Here is a 21,989-nt window from a genome sequence, read left to right on the forward strand (position 1 = left end):
ACCTTTGCCCCCTGTCAAGTGACATTTCGCGTGAGTGTCAAAGGGCTTCCTTTACCCCGTCAAACAGCAGTCGAACGTTTGTACGAATCCAGATGTGGACGGTAAACGTTTACCGAACCAAAACAATGGAGGGAAAGCAGGGAAATGAAGCCTTGCGACAGGACATCTGCAGGTCTCTTAATTTGACGGGATGTGTGGGCCCGAATGCTGGAAAAAGGCCGTAGCTACCATGTCAACTAAGGGAAAGGCAAGCGCCTCCGCCCCACTGCACATGCGCAGTGAGCACCCGGCCCGGCTGCCGGGTGGCAAGGGCTACAGAGGCAGAGGCGTGCGCCTGCGCGCGGCGTCTCCCGAGCCTCCCGCTGAAGGCCGCCTCCTCCTCCCCGCCCCCCGCCGGGATCTCCGGAGCTGCTCGGGCATCGCACCGCAGGAGCTGGCAGGTTCGCTCCGCCGCCCCGAGCCGCAGGGCACCGGGTGGGCGGCAGCAGCCGGTAGCCCCGGCCCTGCAACCGCCCGCGTAGCGTGGCGTGGCCGCCCTCGCCCCCTCGCCATCTCCGCTGCTCGCGCCCGCTCGGGACTGGCGGGCCCGCGGCGCCTCTGCGCTCTGGGCGCGCAGCCGGCCCTGCCCTGCCCTCCGGGTGTAGCGGGCAGTCGTGCCGCGCCCCCCTCTGGCTGCGCGTCCAGCCCCGCTGGCCTTCCCTTAGGGCAGCCCAGCCCCGGAGAGCCCGGCGCGCCCGGCCGGCGGCGAGATGAGCTTCTTCGGCTTCGGGCAGAGCGTGGAGGTGGAGATCGTGCTCAACGATGCGGAGAGTAGGAAGAGGGCCGAGCACAAGACGGAGGACGGGAAGAAGGAGAAGTATTTCCTCTTCTACGACGGCGAGACGGTCTCCGGGAAGGTGAGCCTCGCACTCAAGCACCCCAACAAGCGGCTGGAACACCAGGGCATCAAGATCGAGTTCATCGGGCAGATCGGTGAGTCGGCGGCCGGGGCCTCCCTCCCCGCCCCCACTCCCCACTCCCCACGTCCTCGCGCCGCGCCAGGCGCCCACTCGGGGCGGGACCCCGGGCCGCTCCGGCGAGGCCTGCGGTCCCCTGCGTCCCCTGCGGTCTGAGGCCCGCCCGCCCGTGGTGGCCGCCCCTGCGTTACCGTTTTCCCTGCCCATAGGGACAGCGCGCCACGAGGCGTGGCGGTGCCCAGGGCCCCGGGCGCGACCCTGCTGTGCGCCTCTTGGTGGCGGGCACCGCGGCCCAGAATGCCCAGGTGTCCCTTCCACATGCCGCTCAGAAGACACGGACCCACCAAAGTCTCCACAAACCCCTCCGGGGTGTCGGAGCGAGATGCCCAGCCTTCGCTGCAGGTGGGCCTGTTAGCGGGAGGGGAGCCTGGCCTTCCTCCGGGGCCCGAGCTCAGCTGGTCTGTGCCTCAGTTGCAGTCTCACCCACCCCTTGTTACTTCTAGACGTGATGTGGGAGGAGAGATGGCTCACCAGTGCCTCCTCCCTCACCTCGTCTCTGAACTTCCTGTCTTATACGTGTTTTGAGGGAAAAACGCTGCAGTCTTTCAGATCCAGCGTTTCTTGTCTACCTAAGCCTGTATTTCTAAGCCTTCTCGATGAGAGTGTTCGTTTTCAGGAGACTCGTTTTCCCCTTAAAGACAAAGAACGGATGCTCCAAAGACTAAAATTAGGTGGTCAAAATTTCTCAATGCTCCCACAGTCTTTAATCATGGTGATTAACAATTGGAACCGGACAGTAAAAGGCAGTTAAACAACTGCCAGAAGATTTTGGAAGCTGCCAGTCAAGATGCAATTGTCTCCCAATTCTAAGGCTGTTTGGAGTTTCCTGTTTATTAAACACTCCCATGCACTTCTGAAATACATTGTTTTTGTCCTAGGTCAGGAGCAGATTTCTCAGTGAATCCCCCGCTGTGGGTTGAAAACCTCTGGCAGGGAATTCATGCCCTGTACCACATGCTGCATGTTTAACTCTGTTTTTAGGCACTTCCTGGGAAAGCTTGTTAGATGCTCTCTCAGGTTCTCAGGGTTCAGGGAAGAATCTGTTTTCCCTTTTTACAAAAGCCCGAAACACTGGCCGGGGTGGGAGTCCCTGTGCAGGTCTCTGCAGCCGGTGTTCAGCCTGAACTGTTTACCTCTGGCATTTCATAGAAAATGAAATCGGGTGGAAGAACAGCTGATCCCGCAAGGAACCTTTTTGTCAGTTATGTCAAATCCCGAATGAGTGTGGCCTTTTATGTATCGGAAATGGGTCTAAAGAATGAGTTTCATTACCCGCTGCTCTCCAGCATGTAGCTTACATAGGGTTTCTCAACAGCATGCTGTTGACATTTGGGGCCTGGTCATTCCTTTTTGGTGTAGAATGTTTAGCAATTCCCCCCCCCCCCCCATTTCTACCCACCCAATTCCAGAAGTACCCCCTAGCTGTAACCTCAAAAATGTCTTGAGATACTGCCTTACGTACCCTACAGGGTAAAATCCCCCCTAATAAAGAGCCACTGAGTAGATAGGATGAATCCCAAATATTTTCAGCTGAGTATAACATATGAGATAGTGAAGTCCTTGCCTACTTAGCATTCGGATTTTCAAGTAGTAGCTTTAACACTGTTGCATGGATTCTTTGGCTCTGTCATACCAGTGGAGACAGGCAGGTTTAGCCTGTGTCTGAACCACCGTTCCAGGTGGCAATACCTCGTCAACACAGAAAGGTAACCACAATGTCTGATGCCCCAGGAGGATTGAAGGAGCTGCTCAGGGGGGATGGTGTCAAGACCTTCTAGTCCAGCGGTCGGCAAACTCATCAGTCAACAGAGCCAAATATCAACAGTACAACGATTGAAATTTCTTTTGAGAGCCAAATTTTGTAAACTTAAACTATATAGGTAGGTACATTGTTATTCACTTAATGAGGGTACTCCTAAGCTGGCCTTTGCTAAAAACTCAAGGGGCCAAAGAGCCGCATGTGGCTCGAGAGCCGCAGTTTGCCGACCCCTGTTCTAGTCTTAATCGAAGAAGGCTGCTTCCTGTACCTGCCCCGGCTGGTTTCTTGTCTAACTCCTTGGATCCCAGAATAGCGTCCCTGCCGAGTTTTCTCAGAACGTTTTATTGCTCCCCCTGATAACTCTTCCTGGGCCCCTGAGCACTCTGGGCTGACTTGACCTTGTGACTTTGGGGACGCTGTGCCTTTCTCTGGGCTGCTTTCTTCCCTGTAAGACGAGGATAACAGAATCACCCCGTGGGAATGTCGTGAGGTCAGAGAGTTGTGCTTCCTGCGGAGTGTGGCGAATCTGTGCCATATACCTGAGACAGTGTGCCAGCTGACCTCAGGGCACCAGAGCGAGGCCAGTGAGTAATTTTGTTGAAATTGTGGTCTTGTGGTTTTCTCCTTCATTGCACTGCTTGGCTGTGTATGAAGTGGGTGGGACTTGGTCAGATTCTTTCTGAGATCTGGCTGTATGGTAAGGAAGTTGATTGATCATTGCGCTCTGTCTCCCTTCCTCGTTGATTTCCATTTTAACTCAAATTTTTTTCTTATAAAGCGTAGTCTTTGGTTCTTCTCCCTGTCTCGGTCTCCTCTTCTTTCCTTCTTTCCTTCCTTTCTTCCTTCCTTCCTTCCTTCCTTCCTTCCTTCCTTCCTTCCTTCTTCCTTCCTTTTTTCTATCCTTCCTTTCTTCCTTCCTCCATCAGAAGAGTTAGTTCCATATTTTGAAAATGAAGTGGTTTATGTAATTAACCTTATCCTTATGACTAATTTATTTTTCCTCCTGATGAAAGTGTATTTGTCACTGGCTGGAGGGGGTCAGTGAGGGAAAAAAGGGGACATATGTAATACTTTCAACAATAAAGAATTACTTTTAAGCCCTGACCGGTTTGGCTCAGTGGATAGAGTGTCGGCCTGTGGACTCAAGGGTCCCAGGTTCGATTCCAGTCAAGGGCATGTACCTTGGTTGCGGGCATATCCCCAGTGGGGTGTGTGCAGGAAGCACCTGATTGATGTTTTTCTCATCAGTGTTTCTAACTCTCTATCCCTCTCCCTTCCTCTCTGTAAAAACATCAATAAAATATATATTTTTTAAAAAAAGAATTACTTTTAAAAAAGAAAGTATATTTGTCCCACCTGTGTATTCATTAGAGGGACAGCCTGGTACATGCAGGGGCAGCTATGCTGGTTATGTAAATTAGAGAAGGCTCAGTTTATAATAATACAGACTTTGCTGAGGTCAAGACTTGTAAGGACTAGAGATAATATACATGAAGTGCAAGGCTTGGCGCGCGTAGTAGGTACTCAGTAAAAAGGAGTTAAGATGATCACTGTCCTTTTCTCTTTCCGTGGTAAGCTGGATCCACAAGAAGTTTCCAGGGGCCAGGCGTGTAAATCATTCCACCTGTAGTTACCCCTGATTCCTATGCAGACTGTCCACGGGGAATGTTCAAAGCAGGTTAGCCTCCCCTTCCGTCGGCCTGGCCGCATTGCCTTCCCAGTGGCTTCTCCTGGAAGGTACAGCAGCCCACACAAAACTTTATGGAAGGGACTCTGCACAGGGTCCTTGCAGACACAGCTACCCGGACCCCTTTGTGCCCCATTCTCCTAGTGGCCCAGGCCCTGCTCAGAAAAGCTCCTATCTTTTTTGTTTTTGTTAATCCTCACCCAAGGATATTTTTCCATTGATTTTTAGGGAGAGTGGAAGAGAGAGGGAAAGACAGAGAGAAACATGGATGTGAGAGAAACACATCGATTGGTTGCCTCCTGCACCAGCCCTGACCAGGGCCCGGGCCGGGGAGGAGCCTGCAACCAAGGTACGTGCCCTTGACTGGAATCGAACCTGGGACCCTTTGGTCCACGGGCCAATGCTCCTATCTTGATGACGATTTAGAGGTAACTTTTGTTCCTGGCTCCTTCTCACTCCATAACTTGCTCTAGTAATCTCATCTGCACCCATGACTTCAGTGGCTTCTTATATTCACGTGACTCCCAAATCCTTTCTATGTTCTGACCTGTACTCTCTTCTGAGTTCCACGCCTGTGTTTCTCACTGCCTGCTAAGTATGGCCACCTGGATACCCCCACCCCACAGGCCCCTCAAAGAGGCATCCAAAACGGAAACCCCTTTCTCTTCCAGCCCTACCGCTTCTGTAGTTTTGTTTGTTTTGTTTTCCATTTTGGCTTATGGCGCCTGCATCCATTCAGCCTCAGAAATTTGGGAATCGTCTGAGACTCTTCATTCCTCCCCGCATACATCTAATTGGCCTCTTTTTTCTTTTTCTTTCTTTCTTTATTATTATTATTTTTTTTTTAGAGAGAAGGATAGAAAGAGAAACATTGATGTGAGAGCAAACATTGATTGGCTACCTCCTGCACACCCCCTATGGGGGGGAATCAAGCCTGCAACCCAGGCATGTGCCCTGACTGGTCATCGAAGGGGCGGTCTTTTGGTGCACAGGATGACACCCTACCAACCGAGCCACACCGGCCAGGGCTTCCTCTCCATTCTTAATGCATTTATTATTTCTGTTTGTAGCAAGTAGTCTCCTAACTAGTTTTCCTGCCTTTGTTTTTGTTCTTCTTTCAGTTCACCGTCTATAACAGTAAACTGTCTAAAAGGCCATTCTGACATTGTCAGTCCTCTCCTTAAAATTCTCATCGGTTCCGTACAGGGTTAAAGGGGAGGAAGTAGGTATAACTCTTTCCTGAGCTGGCCCCTGCCTTTGGATGTATCTGAGCTCATCCTCACCAATCAAGCCTGTACTTTAAGAACTCCAGAGGATTTCTCTATTTTAATTTACTCACCCAGGAAATGCTAAGTAAAAGGCACATTGAGATGAAATCGATTGATTGTAGTCTGTTAATAAGTTGTGGCAGGGCTTGGAGCAGAGCTGCGCCTGGCTGGCTACGGGCAGCTCAGGGGTGTGACCGCCCGGCAGATTTACTGGGGTCCAGGAGATCTGAGCAGAGTGGCCAGCACGAATCGTAACGGGTTGCCAGTTAGCAAATAGTGCTCGGGAAAATCAGGGTGAAGAGGAAGCTCGTTGCAGGTCTTTTTGCCTTTGCTAACTTGGTTTCTTCCAAGACCGCCATGGAGCCTGGACCAGCAGCAAGTCTCAGCTTCTTTCACGGGATGACCCTGAGCTGCCCAGCCAGCTCCATTTCCTCCCAAAGTGGCAGGTTCGCTCCTCAGCCGTTGGTGGCAAGTTTCACCATGAAAGCATCCTTCCTGCAAAATTCATTTCCTCCTGGGAGGCTGGAGACAGGGAAGTTACCTTAACAAAACCACTTGATCAATTCCGACTTTTAGCTTGAAATGGCTAGTCCCCGAGGGTCTTGGGGGCCTGGAAGAGCTAGGCATGACTTGTGCCTGCATCTTTGGGGAAAAAATAGAGGCAGTTTACTGCCTCTTTAGGATCCAAACCTCTCACTAGAACAGCCTTGGATTGTTTTATTTAAATCCTGTCAGAGGAAACCAAACTTCCTGGCAAGTAGCAAAATACGGTGCTATTTCTGCCCCTTTGCCTTAACAGGGTTTGCCAAAGCACTGCAAACAGCTTTTAAATGACAAATGAGAAAGTCCAGTCCGGCCCCACTCAGACACTGATCACTCTTCCGTGACATTTGGTAGAAGAGCTTGTAGTGATGTGTGTCCAGGAGGAAAGAACCGAAGCAGAGCGTGATGCTATGCAGGGAAGGCCCTCTTCCGCCAGAGGTCCTGGCCACAGCCAGGTCCCCCCGCTGGGTCAGGCAGCCTGTTGCTAGGATCCTCGGATGCTGGCAGCCTGACTGCTCTCTGAGGGCTCACGGGGCCTCCTCTGCTTTGTTTCTCATGGTGCCTCTGAGCTGTGTAATCACGTTTGTGTGTTTTTCCATCCTTCTTTTCCCATCTTTCTCTTGGCTCTGGGATCTCTCACGTAAAGGTCATGGATGTTGGGGCCTTGCTCTGCCTGCTTTTGTCCCCTGAAACGATGGCTGGAATCCAGTGCTTGGGAATCGAGGCACCAGGTTCCCCAGTGGAGGGGTCAGAGCCCACGTCAGAGCCAGGATCATCCACTAGGGCTCAGGTGGCCCTGGACCAGCAGAAGTGGAGGAGCCCTTGACGTGGGCTGGCCAGCGGCTCTGCTCCTACCCAGTCACTGCACATCATGTTACTGAGCACAGTTACTGATTTTAGAACTAGCATTGGTTGCTCACCTTTTCCCCCATAGTTTGCAACTGTCGGCTCCCATTTAGCGACTTTGTGGATTATCACTCACTACCCAGAATGCTGCCCACTGCTGGTTCCATTTAGTGTTTGGGAGAGAAGGTGGATTGTTTGTAATATAAGATGGATAAGATGGATCAAAGTGTAACTACATAGGAAACCAGCAACAACTGTAATCACAGAATACAATGTACATTCACACAGATGTAGCAGCACTGTATGTAGCCACACCACCGCCACCTTTAGGGAGGCAGGAGAGCTGGTTCTTTGACCCAAGATGGCCTTGATCGTTACGAGCACTCAGACCTTGCGCTGTCCAGGGCGGACCCAGAGCAAATACGTCTGTGCCCCACATCCCCTGATGCTGAGGTCTCCCTGAGAGAGATTGCCTGCTGTGTCCTGAAGATCCAGGACCTGGCCTGTGGGTGGTTGTCCCGGACACCCCTCCCCGTGGACCTGTCTCTTCATCCCCAAGCAGCCAGCAGCGGAAGTGGCGAGTGAGCTCTGCCTGCTCCATTTTCCCGTTTGGTCTCTCCTACTTCAGGGTGCAGCCTAGCATTGGCCTGCAGCTCAGAAATACCCCAGGGGTGCACCTGGACTGCACCTTGGCCATGTGTAGTCAGTCAGTATTAAATGTCTGCCATGCAGCCGGGTGGGTTGGGGAGGACGCGGGGAAGCTGGGCATATAGGCCTTACCTCTAATCACAATGTATAGAGTACTAGCAGAAGTTAATACTTACATAGCAGAGTACAAAGAGGCTAAAAATAATATAGGATAGAGGGTGGCATGAACTTATATCAACGAAATATACCAAAACTATTTCCAGGGGAGGGTGAACTTAGAGCCTTGCTTCTCAAAGTGGGGTCCCGGGACCAGCGGGATCAGCCCACTCCCCAGACCCCCTGAATCAGACTAGGGGTGGGGCCCAGCAATCTTATGTTTTCATAAGCCCTCTAAGTGATTCTGATGCCCACTGCAGTCTTAGAGCCACTGTTTTAGATGGAGGTAATAACATTAAAACTTCTATGTCAGATTGGCCACATGGATCAGCTAGCAGCTAATACATATACATGTGTGTGTGTGTGTGTGTGTGTGTGTGTGTGTGTGTGTGTGTATATATATATATTAACCTCACCAAGAGGATGTTTTGCCATTGATTTTTTAGAGACAGGGAAAGAGAGAGACATATTGATGTCAGAGAAACACATCGATTGGTTGCCTCCTGCACATACCCTGACCAGGGCCTCAGCCATGGAGGAGACTACAGCCAAAGTACGTGCCCTTGACCGGTCGAACCTGGGACCCTTCAGTCTGCAGGCCGACCCTCTATCCACTGAGCAAACTGGCTAGGGCATAGCTAATATTTTGAGTGTTTGCTATCTATTAGGTACTATTCTAAGTCATGTCCCTTCATTGCCTCCTTTAATTCTCACAAAACCTTATGAAGTGAGTTGTTTTACCCCCATTTTACTAGGTTGTAGAAATAGGCTCAGTCCCATAGCAGCCAACCCTAGACTCTAAGCCAGTTATTTAACCGCACTGACTCCGTTCCCTTATCTTTTAAATTGGTGATAAATGCGGATGAATATGCTTTAAAAGTTACAAAATTTTTTTAATGTGCTTTTAAAAATGTGTTTTTGATAGTGGTTCCCCTGAAGTGTCCCTTACTGAGGTCTGCCCTGCTGTCCTGAGCAGGATTATATGGGGTTCTTACTGTGCCACGGGATTTCTCTATATAACACGGAAGTGTTTGGAAAGGGGGAGGTGGAGGGAGACCAGTGTATGAGGAATGCAGTGAAGGAGCAGGTCAGGAAAAACACTGGTCTGTTGAGGGGGGAGGTCTCTTAGGAGACAGGCGCCCACAGCCGGGATGATGCCCCTGGCCAGGCCCCAGGTAGCTCGGGGACTGATCGAGGAGGCCAATGCTCTCTCCCCAGAACTCTACTATGACCGCGGGAACCACCATGAGTTTGTGTCACTGGTGAAGGACTTGGCCCGGCCGGGAGAAATTACCCAGTCACAGGCCTTCGACTTCGAATTCACCCACGTGGAGAAGCCGTATGAGTCCTACACAGGGCAGAATGTGAAGCTCCGGTAAGTTGTGCCCCACCTCGCCCCCGAAACTGCCCCCCGTGGAGCAGGACCTGAAGCTGTCCACATTTTCGAGAGTCTATAAAGATACCGAGAAGGAAGAATGCAGAGAGCAGTGGTATGCTGGTGAATGGTTAGCAACAAGCTCTCTGGAAGGAAAACCCCTGCTTTAGCATTTGTTCATTGCTGTAGTGTAGATATTCCCACCATGGCCAATTTCAAGCTACCAACCTGACATCCCGAATGCACAGGTGGGGAGAGATGTACAGTAACCACATTTAGCAAACATTACCGACATACGGGACACTAAATAAAAATTCCCCAAGAGCAGAAAATTATAGCAAAATAATTAGGAAGCAATGAATTTTTGGTATGTATTACCATTGTTTTGGTATGTGTTACCATTGAATTTAATATAATTCATTCAATTGTAAGTTTATATAATTGCTGCGTTTAACCACCGATTCATAAAATCCCTAAAAATTCAACAGTCGACTTTCATCAGGACATACTGACCCTCAATCCAGTTCTCAGGACCGCAGTGTGATCCTGAGCTCTGTCACTCAGCTTTTTCACTAGAAAAGTGGGTAATAGGTTTGTTTCTAATTCTAGATCTGCCTGCTCCATTTTTTCGGGGGGTTGATAAGAGAATAAAATGTAACAGTGTAACAAGTTCTTCAAAGATTAATGAACACAATTTGAGGACATGGGATTGCTTTTATTGTTCCAGTCTTGGAAACTCTGAGGATAGGGACTGATCCCAGGGGCTCTGGGGTTTAAAAAAAAAATCCAGAGCAGCTCTAGCCTCTTGGATGTAACCCAGGATTATGTGATGTCATTGGGATGAAGCAGACTTCCTCCTTTGCTCTGGACACCTGGTTCCAGGTCTTGGTACTAACTTTAAGATCAGCTTTTTCTCCTCACCTGAAGGCCTGGGTTTAGGATGCTGCAGACTTTTTATTTCTCCCCCTTTATTTTATCTTTTACTTTTATTTTTCAGTTACTGTTGACATACAATATTGTATTAGTTTCACATGTACACCATAGTGATTACACATTTATATAACACAAAGTGATCACCCTAATAAGTCTAATAATCACCTGATACCATACATAGTTATTACAATACTATTGACTATATCCCTTATTATTTACTTTACATCCTCGTGATTTATGTTTATAACAGGCAGTTTGTTCTTCTTAATCCCTACCCCCTTTTCACCCTCCCACAATTCCCTTCCCATCTGACAGTCATCAATTTGTTCTGTGAAAGCAGGGACTCCAAACAGATAGACGTATGTATATCCACATTCATAACAGCATATTCACAGTAGCCAAAATGTGGATGCCCCCTGAATGTCCATCAGCAGATGACTGGATAAAGAAAATGACTGGATAAAACAAAACATTCAATGAAATGTTATTTAACCTTGAAAAGGAAAGAAATCCTGTCATATGCTACAACACGGATGAATCTTGAAAACTATTCTAGGTGAAATAAGCCAGTGGTAAGACAGATACTGTATGATTTCACTTATATGAGGAGCTTAGAGGAGTCAAAATTATAGAGACAGAAAGTAGAGCGATGGTTGCCAGGAGCTGAGGGGAGGAGGAATGGAGAGTTAGTGTTTAATGGGAACAGAGTTTCAGTTAGGGAAGTTAAAAAAGTTCTGCAGATGAATGATGGTGATGGTGGCACAACAATGTGAATGGACTTAATGCCACCGAACTGTACACTTCCAATGACACATGGTTAAAATGGTAAATTTAATGTTATGTACAGGGTGGGCAAAAGTAGGTTTATAGTTATGAATACATGAAACAGTTTATTCTTATATTATTACTTATTAATTATTGTATTATTTTCTATACAACAATTGTAAACTTACTTTTGCCCACCCCTGTATATTGTAGAGGACAAAAACCTTTTTTTTTGCCTACCCATCTTAGGTTCATTGACTGGGCCCTGCAAAATAAACTTGACAAAAGGCAGATTAGCAAGAGAAAAAACAAGTTTATTCACATGTGCATTGCACATACACGTGGAACTGTGATGAGTAACTCAAAAGGGTGGTCAGAACTTGGGCTGATGCAAGCATTTAACCAGAAAAACAATAATTAATATTAAAGAGAAGTGACGAGACAAAGGAAAGGGACTTTGAGCTCCTAGGGGCAACTAATTGTGGGAGGTGAACCTGTGGGGAAACGGGAAAGATGAGGGCGGTTTTAGCGAGGCTGGCTGTAGATTTCTCTGTGTATTCCCTGGGCTGCTGAGAGTCTAGCGTTGTCTCTGGTGATTAAGAACGTCCTGCTCGCTTCGGCAGCACATGTAGTGGAACTGGAGCGATACAGAGAAGGTTAGCATGGCCCCTGCGCAAGATGACATGCAAATTGTGAAGCGTTCATATTAAAAAAAAAAAAAGAAAGAAGAAAGAGGGGCGGGGCAAGAATTTTTCTTGTGCCTGCTTCTTCTTACTTCCTTTCAGCTCTGTTTGAGCCAGAGTGGCTTATTTGGGGGTGGCATACTCCGAACCCCGTGTTCATTTTACCACAATAAAAAAAGCAAATAAAGGAAGGTGTTGCTGTACAAATTAGATAAAGGCTTTAGGATTCATGTTGAGAAAGAGAGGAGGCCAAGAAGGGAAAATCAGCTAAGGGCAGTGTATAGAAGGTATAAATTCCACATTAGGGCTTGTATCTTATTCCAAAGGCAGAGGGAAAACGTGAAAAGATTGTTTGGGGCTCTTTTTCCTTTATAAGCAGGGGAGTGGTGTTTTTTGGAAGAATTTAAAATCAATATGTGGTATTTGGTGGGTGGGTAGAATGTGGACACAGAACCGTTAGAAGGCTGGAATGAGGACCTAAGAGTTTTGCTTTAGGGGACACAATGGGAACAGGCAGAAAACCAGGAATTTAATAGACATCCACAGAGTTTCCTAGCGAGTGGAGCTGCAGAGGGGGCTGCCCGGAGGAAGAGATGGTTCGTAGATAAGATGACTCATCCAGCTTCAACGTTTGGAGCACTGGCAGAAAAGAGAGGTGTGAGAGTTCATGGGCCGATTGGAAATGCAGGCTGGCACGCAGGGTGCACTGCTGGAAACATCTGCTCAGCCCACAGCTGATCCGCTCTTCCAGGAGGGGAGCTCAGGACCTGTGGGCGGGGATGGTAGGAGCTGAAGTCAGGCAATGCGCTCCTGGGCAATGCTGGGGAGAGCATTTCAAAGAGGAGGACGCGTTTTACGCTGACACAGACCTGACGCTGAAAAACACGCCACTGGATTTGGCAAGTGGGAGGCTGGGTGGTCACTTCAGGAGGGCAGTTTCTGTTGGGTGGTGGCAACAGAAGTCAGGGGTGAGGCACAGGTGGGTCCCTCTGTGACAGCTGTCTCTGAAGGAAGGTCAGGAGTGTGAGGCCTGGGCAGTGTTTGGGGGTGGGGGGGGGAGGGACGGGAAGGGGGTTGATGATTTGGGGACTTTTTTTTTTTTTTTTTTTAATAAACTCAAAGGAAGAAGCCTTTAGCTGGAGAGATTGGATGTGGTAAGAAAATTGGAAAAGTTGAAGGATCGAGATGGCCAGACAAGGCTCCCATATGAGAGTCACTCGGGTTGAAGACTCTGTCTCTTTCCAGAGCAGTTAAATGTGAGGCGTGCCTGGGCACCGGGATTTGTAAAGCCCCTCCCCCAGGTGGTTCTGATGCGCACCCAGATGGAGAGTCATTCCGCCAGAGGGAGGAGGCGATGAGGTGCTGTGGGAAGGAGGAAAGGATGGGCAGATACACACACACGTTAGGCCCTGGGAACAGCTCAAAGCAGACAAGGGGGAGAATTATAAACCTTGGCTTGGAAGGCCTTCATCTTAGTATAGTAAAAGCAGTGTCTTCCCCTGAGAGGGGGAGGGGGAGGGGGAGGCGGGGAGCCTGAGCAGTTAGAAAAGAGTTGGGAACAAATGTCTTGTGGAGTGTGACGGAAGTGACTGAGATGAATAAAAGGACTGCCAAGCAGCAGTTAGTGCCACCCAGAAGAGAGTGGCCTGCTGTGTCGTTGATCTGGTTAGCAGTTTTCTCCAGGAATGCTTGAAAGACAGGGGGCATTCTCTAAGTTTTATTTAGAAGAAAATATAATCGAAGGCGTGTTTCTTCCCTCCCCGGGTATTAGAGTTAAGTCAAGGGGACAGGCATGATGGGGAAGGCCACCTAAGTGGCTGGCGGTAGAAGTCAGACTTGGCATACTTTCTGAAACTTCCGGACTTGCCCCTACCATGCCCACCCCCTTCCCCGGGGATCCTAGTTCCCCGGAGATTTTCTTTGTCCGAGCACACCAGCTTCTCTCCCTCTGCTGCTTAGAAGGCTTGCTCTCCCGAATGCCCTTTTCTCTCTCCCCCAGGCCGGCATTCCTGGATCCAAGTTAGCACTTTGTTCTGATTTTTCCATTTATTTGCCCACCTCCTGCAGTGGTCCGTGAGCGTCCCCGGAGATGGTGTCTCTTATTCACCCTATGCCTAGCAATGAAGGCTTTCTGAATGAAGAGCTGACTTAGTTTCTCCATTCCTTATTCCTCAATTTAACTGTGAGGGACTTGAAAAATGCTTCTTGCTTGAATATTGTTAAACAAACAGGTGTGCAAGTTTAAGAGTATAAGACAGATTCCTGTGCCCAAAGAGCCAGGAGCTACTTGAGGACATAAAACCTGCACACATACATGGTAGAGAATGGTGAGGGCATGAAAGGCAGAGGAGTGACATGCGCCCCCAATACAGAGCGGAGGAATCACTGATTAGAGCAGCGTTCTCCACCAGAGCCTGAGCTCAAAAAGGGGTTCGGGGAAGGGTCTCTGCACACCCTGAAATTGTAACTGCAAAATCTTGTGAATTTTGATCTTGATGCAAAATCTGGGCATTTTTTCTGGGAGAAGGGTCCACAGAGGTAAATTCTCTGAGGAATAAGAACCGCTCTAGGGGTTCTCTCAAGTGGGTCAGCTCAGCACATGAACCTAGGTAGCTCTGGAAACAGGGAGTGTTCCTTCACCCCACGTCCATATTCTCCAGGTATTTCCTCCGCGCCACCATCAGCCGCCGCCTCAACGATGTTGTCAAAGAGATGGACATTGTCGTTCACACGCTCAGCACGTACCCAGAACTGAACTCCTCCATCAAGATGGAGGTTGGAATCGAGGACTGCCTGCACATCGAGTTTGAATACAACAAGTCCAAGTAAGTGCCCGGTGCCCGGGTTGTGGAAGAACTATTTCGGGGGGTTAAGATAGAAGCTGATCAGAGCGCAAAGTGATGGAAGCCCCTTGCCTCGGCTGGTTCATGCTGCAGGAGCGAGCACAGAAATAAACAGGGCATATATGTGCCGGAAATCAAACCTCATTTGACTTAAACTAAACTCTATTAAATTAAGAAGGTACCTTAAGTTAAACAGCCTATGATGTCTTTCAGAGTCAAGTTAAACTAGCTTTAAGACTAATGGTTTTGGATTCAAAGTACAGCTGTTTCCTTCTACTGCTGAGAATCACCTCAAATACCGGTCCATTGTCATCTGTCTCCTGTGACCAGTTTGCCCTTAGAAGGCGAATGAGGAAACCAGACCCCGCCTCAGGCCGCTGCTTCCTCTCGGAACTGAAATGAATTGGAGCAGAGTACCTGCTGCCTTCTCAGGAAGGCCTTGAAAGAACTTTTACTGGCAAGTGGGGAAGCCTTCTCGGTGTTAAACCGTGTTGACTGTTAGAACACGAAAATACTTAAGGGCTTGTAAATCCCGTGTACAGTTCAAAAAGGCACCACAGCCTCTTGTCAACATAGTGCATTCTTGACAATGTTTGAAGATCAAATGTGCAGAGCGAAGAGTGTATTCTAGTCACAGAACGGCCCTTACTACAGCCCCACAGTCAGCCAGCTCAGGGGAGAGGGAGCTGAGCCAGAGGCTCACCTGTGAAGGGGCTTTTTAAACCAGAACATATGTGCTTCTCAGCACAGAGTGAGGGAAAGGTGTGTTTTTCCCCTGCCCCGTGGTCTGGAACCAGGTGGGGTGTCAGTAAAGTGATCACTGCGTCCCAGAGCGGGCCTGCGTGGCCTGGGCTCCTCCTACCGAACGGGCAGGGCGACAGGAAACGAAGGTTGATCTAAGGTACGTGTAAGGGAACAGCCTTCTTCCCCTTTCTCCTCACAGTTTTGGGGCTCTGTGTGCCTTCCTGAAAAGGAGCCACCAAAGTGCATGCCCGCCAACGCCCTGGCCACCAGACAAAGGGGGTGGCTGGCAGGCAGTGCCACTTACAGGAGCTCAGAATAGCCAGTCAGCAGTGAGTTCGGGACCACCCGTGGTATGTGAAAGGCACTCAGAGTCAGTGCGTGACGTGGAGGACTGGACACTCCCAGAATCTGGCCCTGCCCTCGCAGAGCAGCCACCCCGTGAGCGCAGGTCTGAATGACGTAACAGAAAGGGCCGCGCTGTGAGCCAGGTTCTGTTCTGTCACTAAGGACGTGGGCTAAGGTTAGCCGTTTCTGAAAATGTTTGTACCTCTGGTTCCTGAAAAAATGAAGGGCTTGCATCAGGTTAGCGGTTTCAAGCACACACAGAAAGGGTAAGTGAAAGAGGAGAGGGGAGCCAGGGCTCGAGGCCCACCCTCCACCGAGCAGCTCTTATATATTAATGCTTCTTATGAGATTGTATTTAGAATAAAGGAATGTTCCACTTATGAAAGTTGGAAAACCCCTAGAATCTGTGTTCTCTAAGCATTCTTTCCAAAATGCTCAGTGGCCTACATTCTGCTTTTGTAACTATTCTTAGGTTCTCTACTTAGAGCGTCTGCAGTCTTCCCAATTAGGTTATTAGCCTAAGTGATGTGAGGTAATGGAAAGCCCTGGCTGGTGTGGCTCAGTTGGTTGAGTATCATCTCAGGCACTGAGAGGTCTCGGGTTCAATTCCCAATCAGGACACATGCCAGGGTTGTAGGCTTGATCCCCCATAGGAGGCGTGCATGAGGCAGCCAATCAATGTTTCTCTCTCTCCCTCTCCATTTCTCTCTCAAATCAATAAAAACATAAGACAAAAAAAGAAATAATGGAGAGAACACAAGCTTAGGAATTAGGGATTTTGGTTCACATCCTGAGTCTGTCCCCTGCTCAAATCCTGGTGAAATGACTTACCTTCTTCAAACTTCCTTTTCTTAACCTATAAGGAGGTTAAATTCTAAAGTTCCTGCCAACACTCACATCCTATGACTCTGGTCTTCAGGTTTGGAGATTTTGCTCTCTGCCTGCTATTCCTGATATAGGGCTGTGCCTGTACAGGCCACCAGAATGCCTGTCTGACCCAGAGACCTACGTGGCCAGATTCCCGACAGCTCACAGAGCACAGTCCTTGTAAGCAGAGCCCAGAGAGAAGGTGGATGGGATAGGATGTGGCATCTTGCTCTGCTGCTCCTGCCTGGCCTGTCAGGTCCATAGCACACAAAACTTTGCTGCAGGCCATCAAGGCCCAGTTCCCAAAGGACATCTATGGGGCTTAGAGAGGAAGAGAAAGATCTGGCTTCTGCATTTGTGGGACTGGCCTCTTATACATTAGGATATCTAAAAAACATACACAAATATGAAACATGCCCAGCTGGTGTGGCTCAGTAGTTGAGTGTCAACCCATGAACCAAGAGGTCACCAGTTTGATTCCAGGTCAGAGCACATGCCCAGGTTACGGGCTCCATCCCCAGTAGGGGGTGCAGGAGGCTGCCAATCGATGATGTTTCTCTTTCAGGGATGTTTCTCTCTCATGAATGTTTCTCTCTCTCTGTCCCTCTCCCTTCCTCTCTCTCTAAAAATCAATAAAAACATATTGAAAAGAAACGAAAATAAATTTAAAAAAAACCATGAAATATATAAAAGAAGTTATAATACTGAGCAGATAGATAAAATAAGCAAGCCTGAATGGGTGATGTAACATACTGGAGAAACAGCCTTTGAGCTGTATATGGAAGAATGGAAGGAACAGAGGTTACTTGATTCAAATAAAGTACATGTTGGGAAATTAGGCTGCAAGGCAGCGTGGTGGAATGTGGGTGAGTGTGCACTGTGACCCCACCTTTAGCCAGCACGCAGGGCAGGGTACCTTCTCCTGAGACCAGAAAGGCCTGGACATATACAAAGGGTTGGCTGCTGTACACACATCTTATTTTCTTGACTTTCTGTTCCCCAGATACCACTTGAAAGATGTCATTGTGGGGAAGATATACTTCCTGCTGGTGAGAATCAAAATCAAGCACATGGAGATAGACATCATCAAGCGGGAAACGACGGGCACAGGCCCCAACGTGTACCATGAGAACGACACGATAGCCAAGTATGAGATCATGGATGGAGCACCAGTAAGAGGTAAGCCTCGTGGCCCCGTGCCCCCCCCCCACACACACACACACACCTTGTCTCCAGGCCCTGCACAAAACTGTACTGCCAAAGTGAGATTTCTGTTAACCTATAACTTCCTAAGCTCTAATGGTACACTTGGGCTGAGTCTGTGACACTCCAGCCTGCCACCTGCCTTCCCCCAGAGAAGCTCCGCTTCTGCCTTGACTACATCATGAGCTTGGACTAGAGACTGGGTTATCCCTGTTACAAAAAGCTTGCAAATTGGTTAACATACACAGTTTGAACATGTTGTAACTTCTGCCTGTTGACATTCAGACATTCTTTGCTGTTAAGGGGCAAGAGATTAATACAGAATAGTCATTTTTGTTACTTAGTTCTGGCTCTGGTAAAATGATTAATTCTCTGCATTCACTCACCAAGTATAAATACTCTGGCCAGCACCATCAGGGGCTACAGTCAGCACTGGGAACTGGACGGGAACTAGTCCTCCCCCGCTCACCCCTCGGAGCTAACGTTACTTCTGGGATGGGTGAGGTTGAGAGCTTTGGGGAATCTGTGTGATTATTTGGGAGAAGCCATCACTTATGTTCTGCACTGGCTCTGCTGCAGCTGACCATGAAGAGTGTATTCTTTCACTGAGAAGTGCTTGGTGATGCCAAGGTCTAATCCGCGCAGGAGGAGTGTCGTAGCTTAGCAGCCTGGAACACTGGGGACAATGTTGAGTAGCACCGTGCCAGGTCCTTGGGGAGGGAGGACTGAGCTCTCCAGACTCCCTGCGTTCCAGTTTTCCACCAGCTGTGCAAGCAGAGCCAGTTGTCATTGTCCTTGTACAAATGAATTGGGGCAATGAGAAACATACAAAACAGCAGATAATGAAAAGATCATTTCTATTTTGCTTTACACTGCATTATAGGTTTGGCCTTTCTTAGTACAACTACTGCCCTCACTTTGTTCCACTTATGCTAGGAAAGGCATGGTGTTAGAGCTGGAGGGGATCTAAAATAGTCTGTAGTTTGTTTCTGTAATTTTCCACCTGAGAAAATTAAGGTCCAGGGAAAGCAACAGACTTAGTTGTTAATGGAGAACTGGGACTAGAATGAGGATGTTTCCCAGACCACTATACCATCCGCCAATCCATCTTAGTGATGTATTTTGGGGGGGCATGCCTTAATTAGGATGGAAGGAAGTGGCATCAGAATTGCTGGGTGACATGATGAGTTTGCTAGAGTTTGACAGTTGGCTCTTGAAAACCCAGCAAGTAGACACATTCCATGTGATCAAAAGATGTTTGACAGTGGCTGCCCATCCCCACTGCCACTCACGGTCCTGTGTGGGGACAGTGGGAGGACATTCAGAAGCACAGCTGGACTAGAAGGGAATTGCAGTCACCTTTTAGCTTCAGCACATCACTGGGCAGCAGAGTGCAGCTTCCCAAAGGCGGCAGCAGTGTCCTGCGTTCCACGCCATGCTCAGATGCCCCGTCTCCCTACGCTGGCCAGAGTGACTTGTGTAAGGTCGAGTGGCCACTTTGTCCCTCGCTCTGATTCCTGCCTGGCCCTTACAGGAGAGTCCATCCCGATCCGGCTCTTCCTGGCGGGCTACGAGCTCACCCCCACCATGCGGGACATCAACAAGAAGTTCTCCGTGCGCTACTATCTCAACCTGGTGCTGATAGACGAGGAGGAACGGCGCTACTTCAAACAGCAGGTGAAGCCTGGCACCTCCGCCCGACCCCTGGGGGCCTAGCGACAGAACAGGAGGGCGTCGTTCTGCAAAGCTCAGGCTCCTGTCTGGCAGGTTAAGCAGTATGGCGCAAGTCTCTATGCCACTGTTAGTGTACCAGAGGTGGAAACGGTCACCTAGAGCCCCAGAGCAAGAATGAGGGTTCCCACAGGTACCTAGAGTCTGCTTCCTCGGCCCAACCCCACAACCACTCTGCCTTCCAGCCCAGAGCATCCAGAGTTCCCTGGGACGGAGGTGGGACAGCTGCTTTCTTTGCTGGGAGATAAGCAGAGGAGGGTTTTGCCTAAGATTCCCCGAGAGAACGTTAGAGCCTCCGGGCAACCACACCGCATGCCTTCCTCTCATGCCGTCACGTTGCCCCTCTCCCCATTTTGCAGGAAGTGGTGTTGTGGCGGAAGGGCGACATCATACGGAAGAGCATGTCCCACCAGGCAGCCATCGCCTCACAGCGCTTCGAGGGCACGACCTCCCTGGGTGAAGTGCGGACCCCCAGCCAGCTGTCTGACAACAACTGCAGGCAGTAGGCCCGAGGGCCAAGGAGCTGCTGGGATCCCACCCAGCACCCCATCTACCGGACACCAGCGGCTGGGGGAGGGGAGGATGGTGTGAGCTCAGCTGACCCGTTACTTGCAACCTGAAAACAAATCATGTTTTTGACTTAAATTCTTTTTCTGAAGAACCTTGGGGGCTTGGGCCAGGAGGCACTCTCCTTGGGGTTCTGCAGCTGGCGGAGTAGTGAGAGGTAGCATCTTAGAAGCGAGTGTCCCTCTGGGGCAAGAGGCTCTGCTGGGGCCTCGCACGGGGCTGCCTCGCGTCGCATAGGAAGACAGAGTGCCAGCGTCCTCGGCCCAGCCTCTGGCTTCCTGATGCAGGATCTGACCACGTCCCTGGGAGTCTGAGCTGCCAACGGGCCCCGGGTAGTCACCCCTTGTCCTCCCCTCTACGTCCCTGAGGGAGGGGCAGGAGTTGGGCCTGCCCCATCCCAGGTGGCCAGGGTGAGACTCGAGATTAGGAAGCTACCTCTTTGGGAGTCTTGGATGTGGTGCTTTGAAGTTTCCACAAGCCACCTCCTTTCTGGCCTTTCCCTCCCTGCTGGGACCCAGACACCTCTCCTCTCCATCTTCTGTGGACTCTTGTCGGTAACATCCTGGGACAGAGCCTGGGGAAGGGCCTTTAGCTGACTGTCCCCTCACCCATGAAAAATCGTGGCTCAGAGACGCCCTGGGGTCATTGTCATGTATGGATGGCAGGAGTGTCAACACTGCATGGAGCTGTCTGCCTTCCATGTCACTCCCATCAGCCCTGGGGGCTGTGTGGTTCTGGGGTATTGTTTTGTGTGCCCAGCCCACAAGCCTAAACAGGGACACGTTTCCTTTAAGAACAGATCCCAGGAAGGGGCCTTGATCCCTTACTTCCCTAAGCTGAATCCTCTCACTCCTTGCTCTCCATTTACTTTGAGAATTGGGGCTGGCTTTCAAACACTCGGGACATTTTGTTCTTACTATTGCCCACGCCCCTTCACTCCCCACCTAACCCTCAGGAGGGCGATGAGGACTCAGCAGGACCTGCCACAGCCTCAGAACCGGCTTGCCAAATCATGTCTCCCCCAGGTGACTGGCCAGGGTTGAGGACCATTGCCGTTTTTCTTTAAAAACACTCTCGTGGGTGTTCTTGTTCCACTAGAGGGGTTCCCGCCGCTGCGCTGCACTTGGGCCTGTTGCAGGAACGGTGTTGACATCCTTTTCTGCTTCACCTGGAAATGACAGGAATTCCTCTCTTGGCCTCCCGTCCCTTCTAGGAAGACAAGCAGACCCCACTGGCCAAAAGGGCAATATTCGGTGGTCTCGGGTCTCTGTAATTTGGCAAGCAGAGTGGTTGGTTGGTTCCTGTGTCATTTTTCAGTTAGTGTGGGAAGTAGAGATGACTCGCCTTCAAATTTCAGTACAATCGTGGGCCTTTGGGCGGGGCCCGAGGATCAGGACTGAGACTAGAAAGGCATTTGGGCTAACACTCGACGTTGACTGGGGGCGGCAGCACCAAGGAAGGTGAGGTGGTTTCCCTGGGCTGGGCCCTGAGTTCAGTACAACGGACAATCCCCTTGGGGACAGGGCCACTCGTCCAGCTGTCCCTGGATTTGCAAGGCTGGGATGCAAGTGTGTGGGGGAGGTGGGCTCTGTGCTCCTGGCCTTCTCTGCAGAGCCTGAGACTAGGCTCTGGTGTGCCTCCCGTAGATGCTGTTCTAGCTGGAAAGCACCTGACAATTCCTCTGCGTCCCCACAGACAACACAGATCCAGCCTCCGACTTTTGTAACATCTTAAATCTTTCTTCTGGGAGAACTAGAAGATAGAATTTGCTTTTATTCTCTCAGGACCTGTGCACAAGCTAGACCTTAAGGTTTCCTCTTACTCCGCCCTCATTCTCCACTAATTTGCCCAACTGTGGGAGTGAGGGGAGGCTCCGGGCCTCCGTTACAGGTCTCCATACCTAGGAGTGCATAGGTACTAAACCAAGCAGTGCAACTTGTAAGTAAGCAGCTGCGGTGTTTACATGTTTCTTAATGTATCGTCTTTTCAATGGCTGTATTTTAAAAACAG

General features: G+C 49.7%; 1 protein-coding gene across 1 annotated transcript; it reads left to right on the top strand.

The window, feature by feature from the left end:
- Nucleotides 1-208: 208 nt before the first annotated feature.
- Nucleotides 209-21,986, top strand: VPS26B (VPS26 retromer complex component B). The gene is made up of 6 exons (XM_079762780.1): nucleotides 209-972; nucleotides 9,142-9,298; nucleotides 14,340-14,504; nucleotides 17,482-17,657; nucleotides 19,216-19,358; nucleotides 19,772-21,986. Exons 1-6 carry the CDS (start codon nucleotides 750-752, stop codon nucleotides 19,916-19,918), a joined length of 1,011 nt encoding a protein of 336 aa, XP_079618906.1. The 5' UTR covers nucleotides 209-749; the 3' UTR covers nucleotides 19,919-21,986.
- Nucleotides 21,987-21,989: the final 3 nt, after the last annotated feature.

The sequence above is a fragment of the Cnephaeus nilssonii genome, assembly GCF_951640355.1.
Source record: "Cnephaeus nilssonii genome assembly, chromosome: 22".
Classification (NCBI taxonomy): Eukaryota; Metazoa; Chordata; class Mammalia; order Chiroptera; family Vespertilionidae; genus Cnephaeus; species Cnephaeus nilssonii.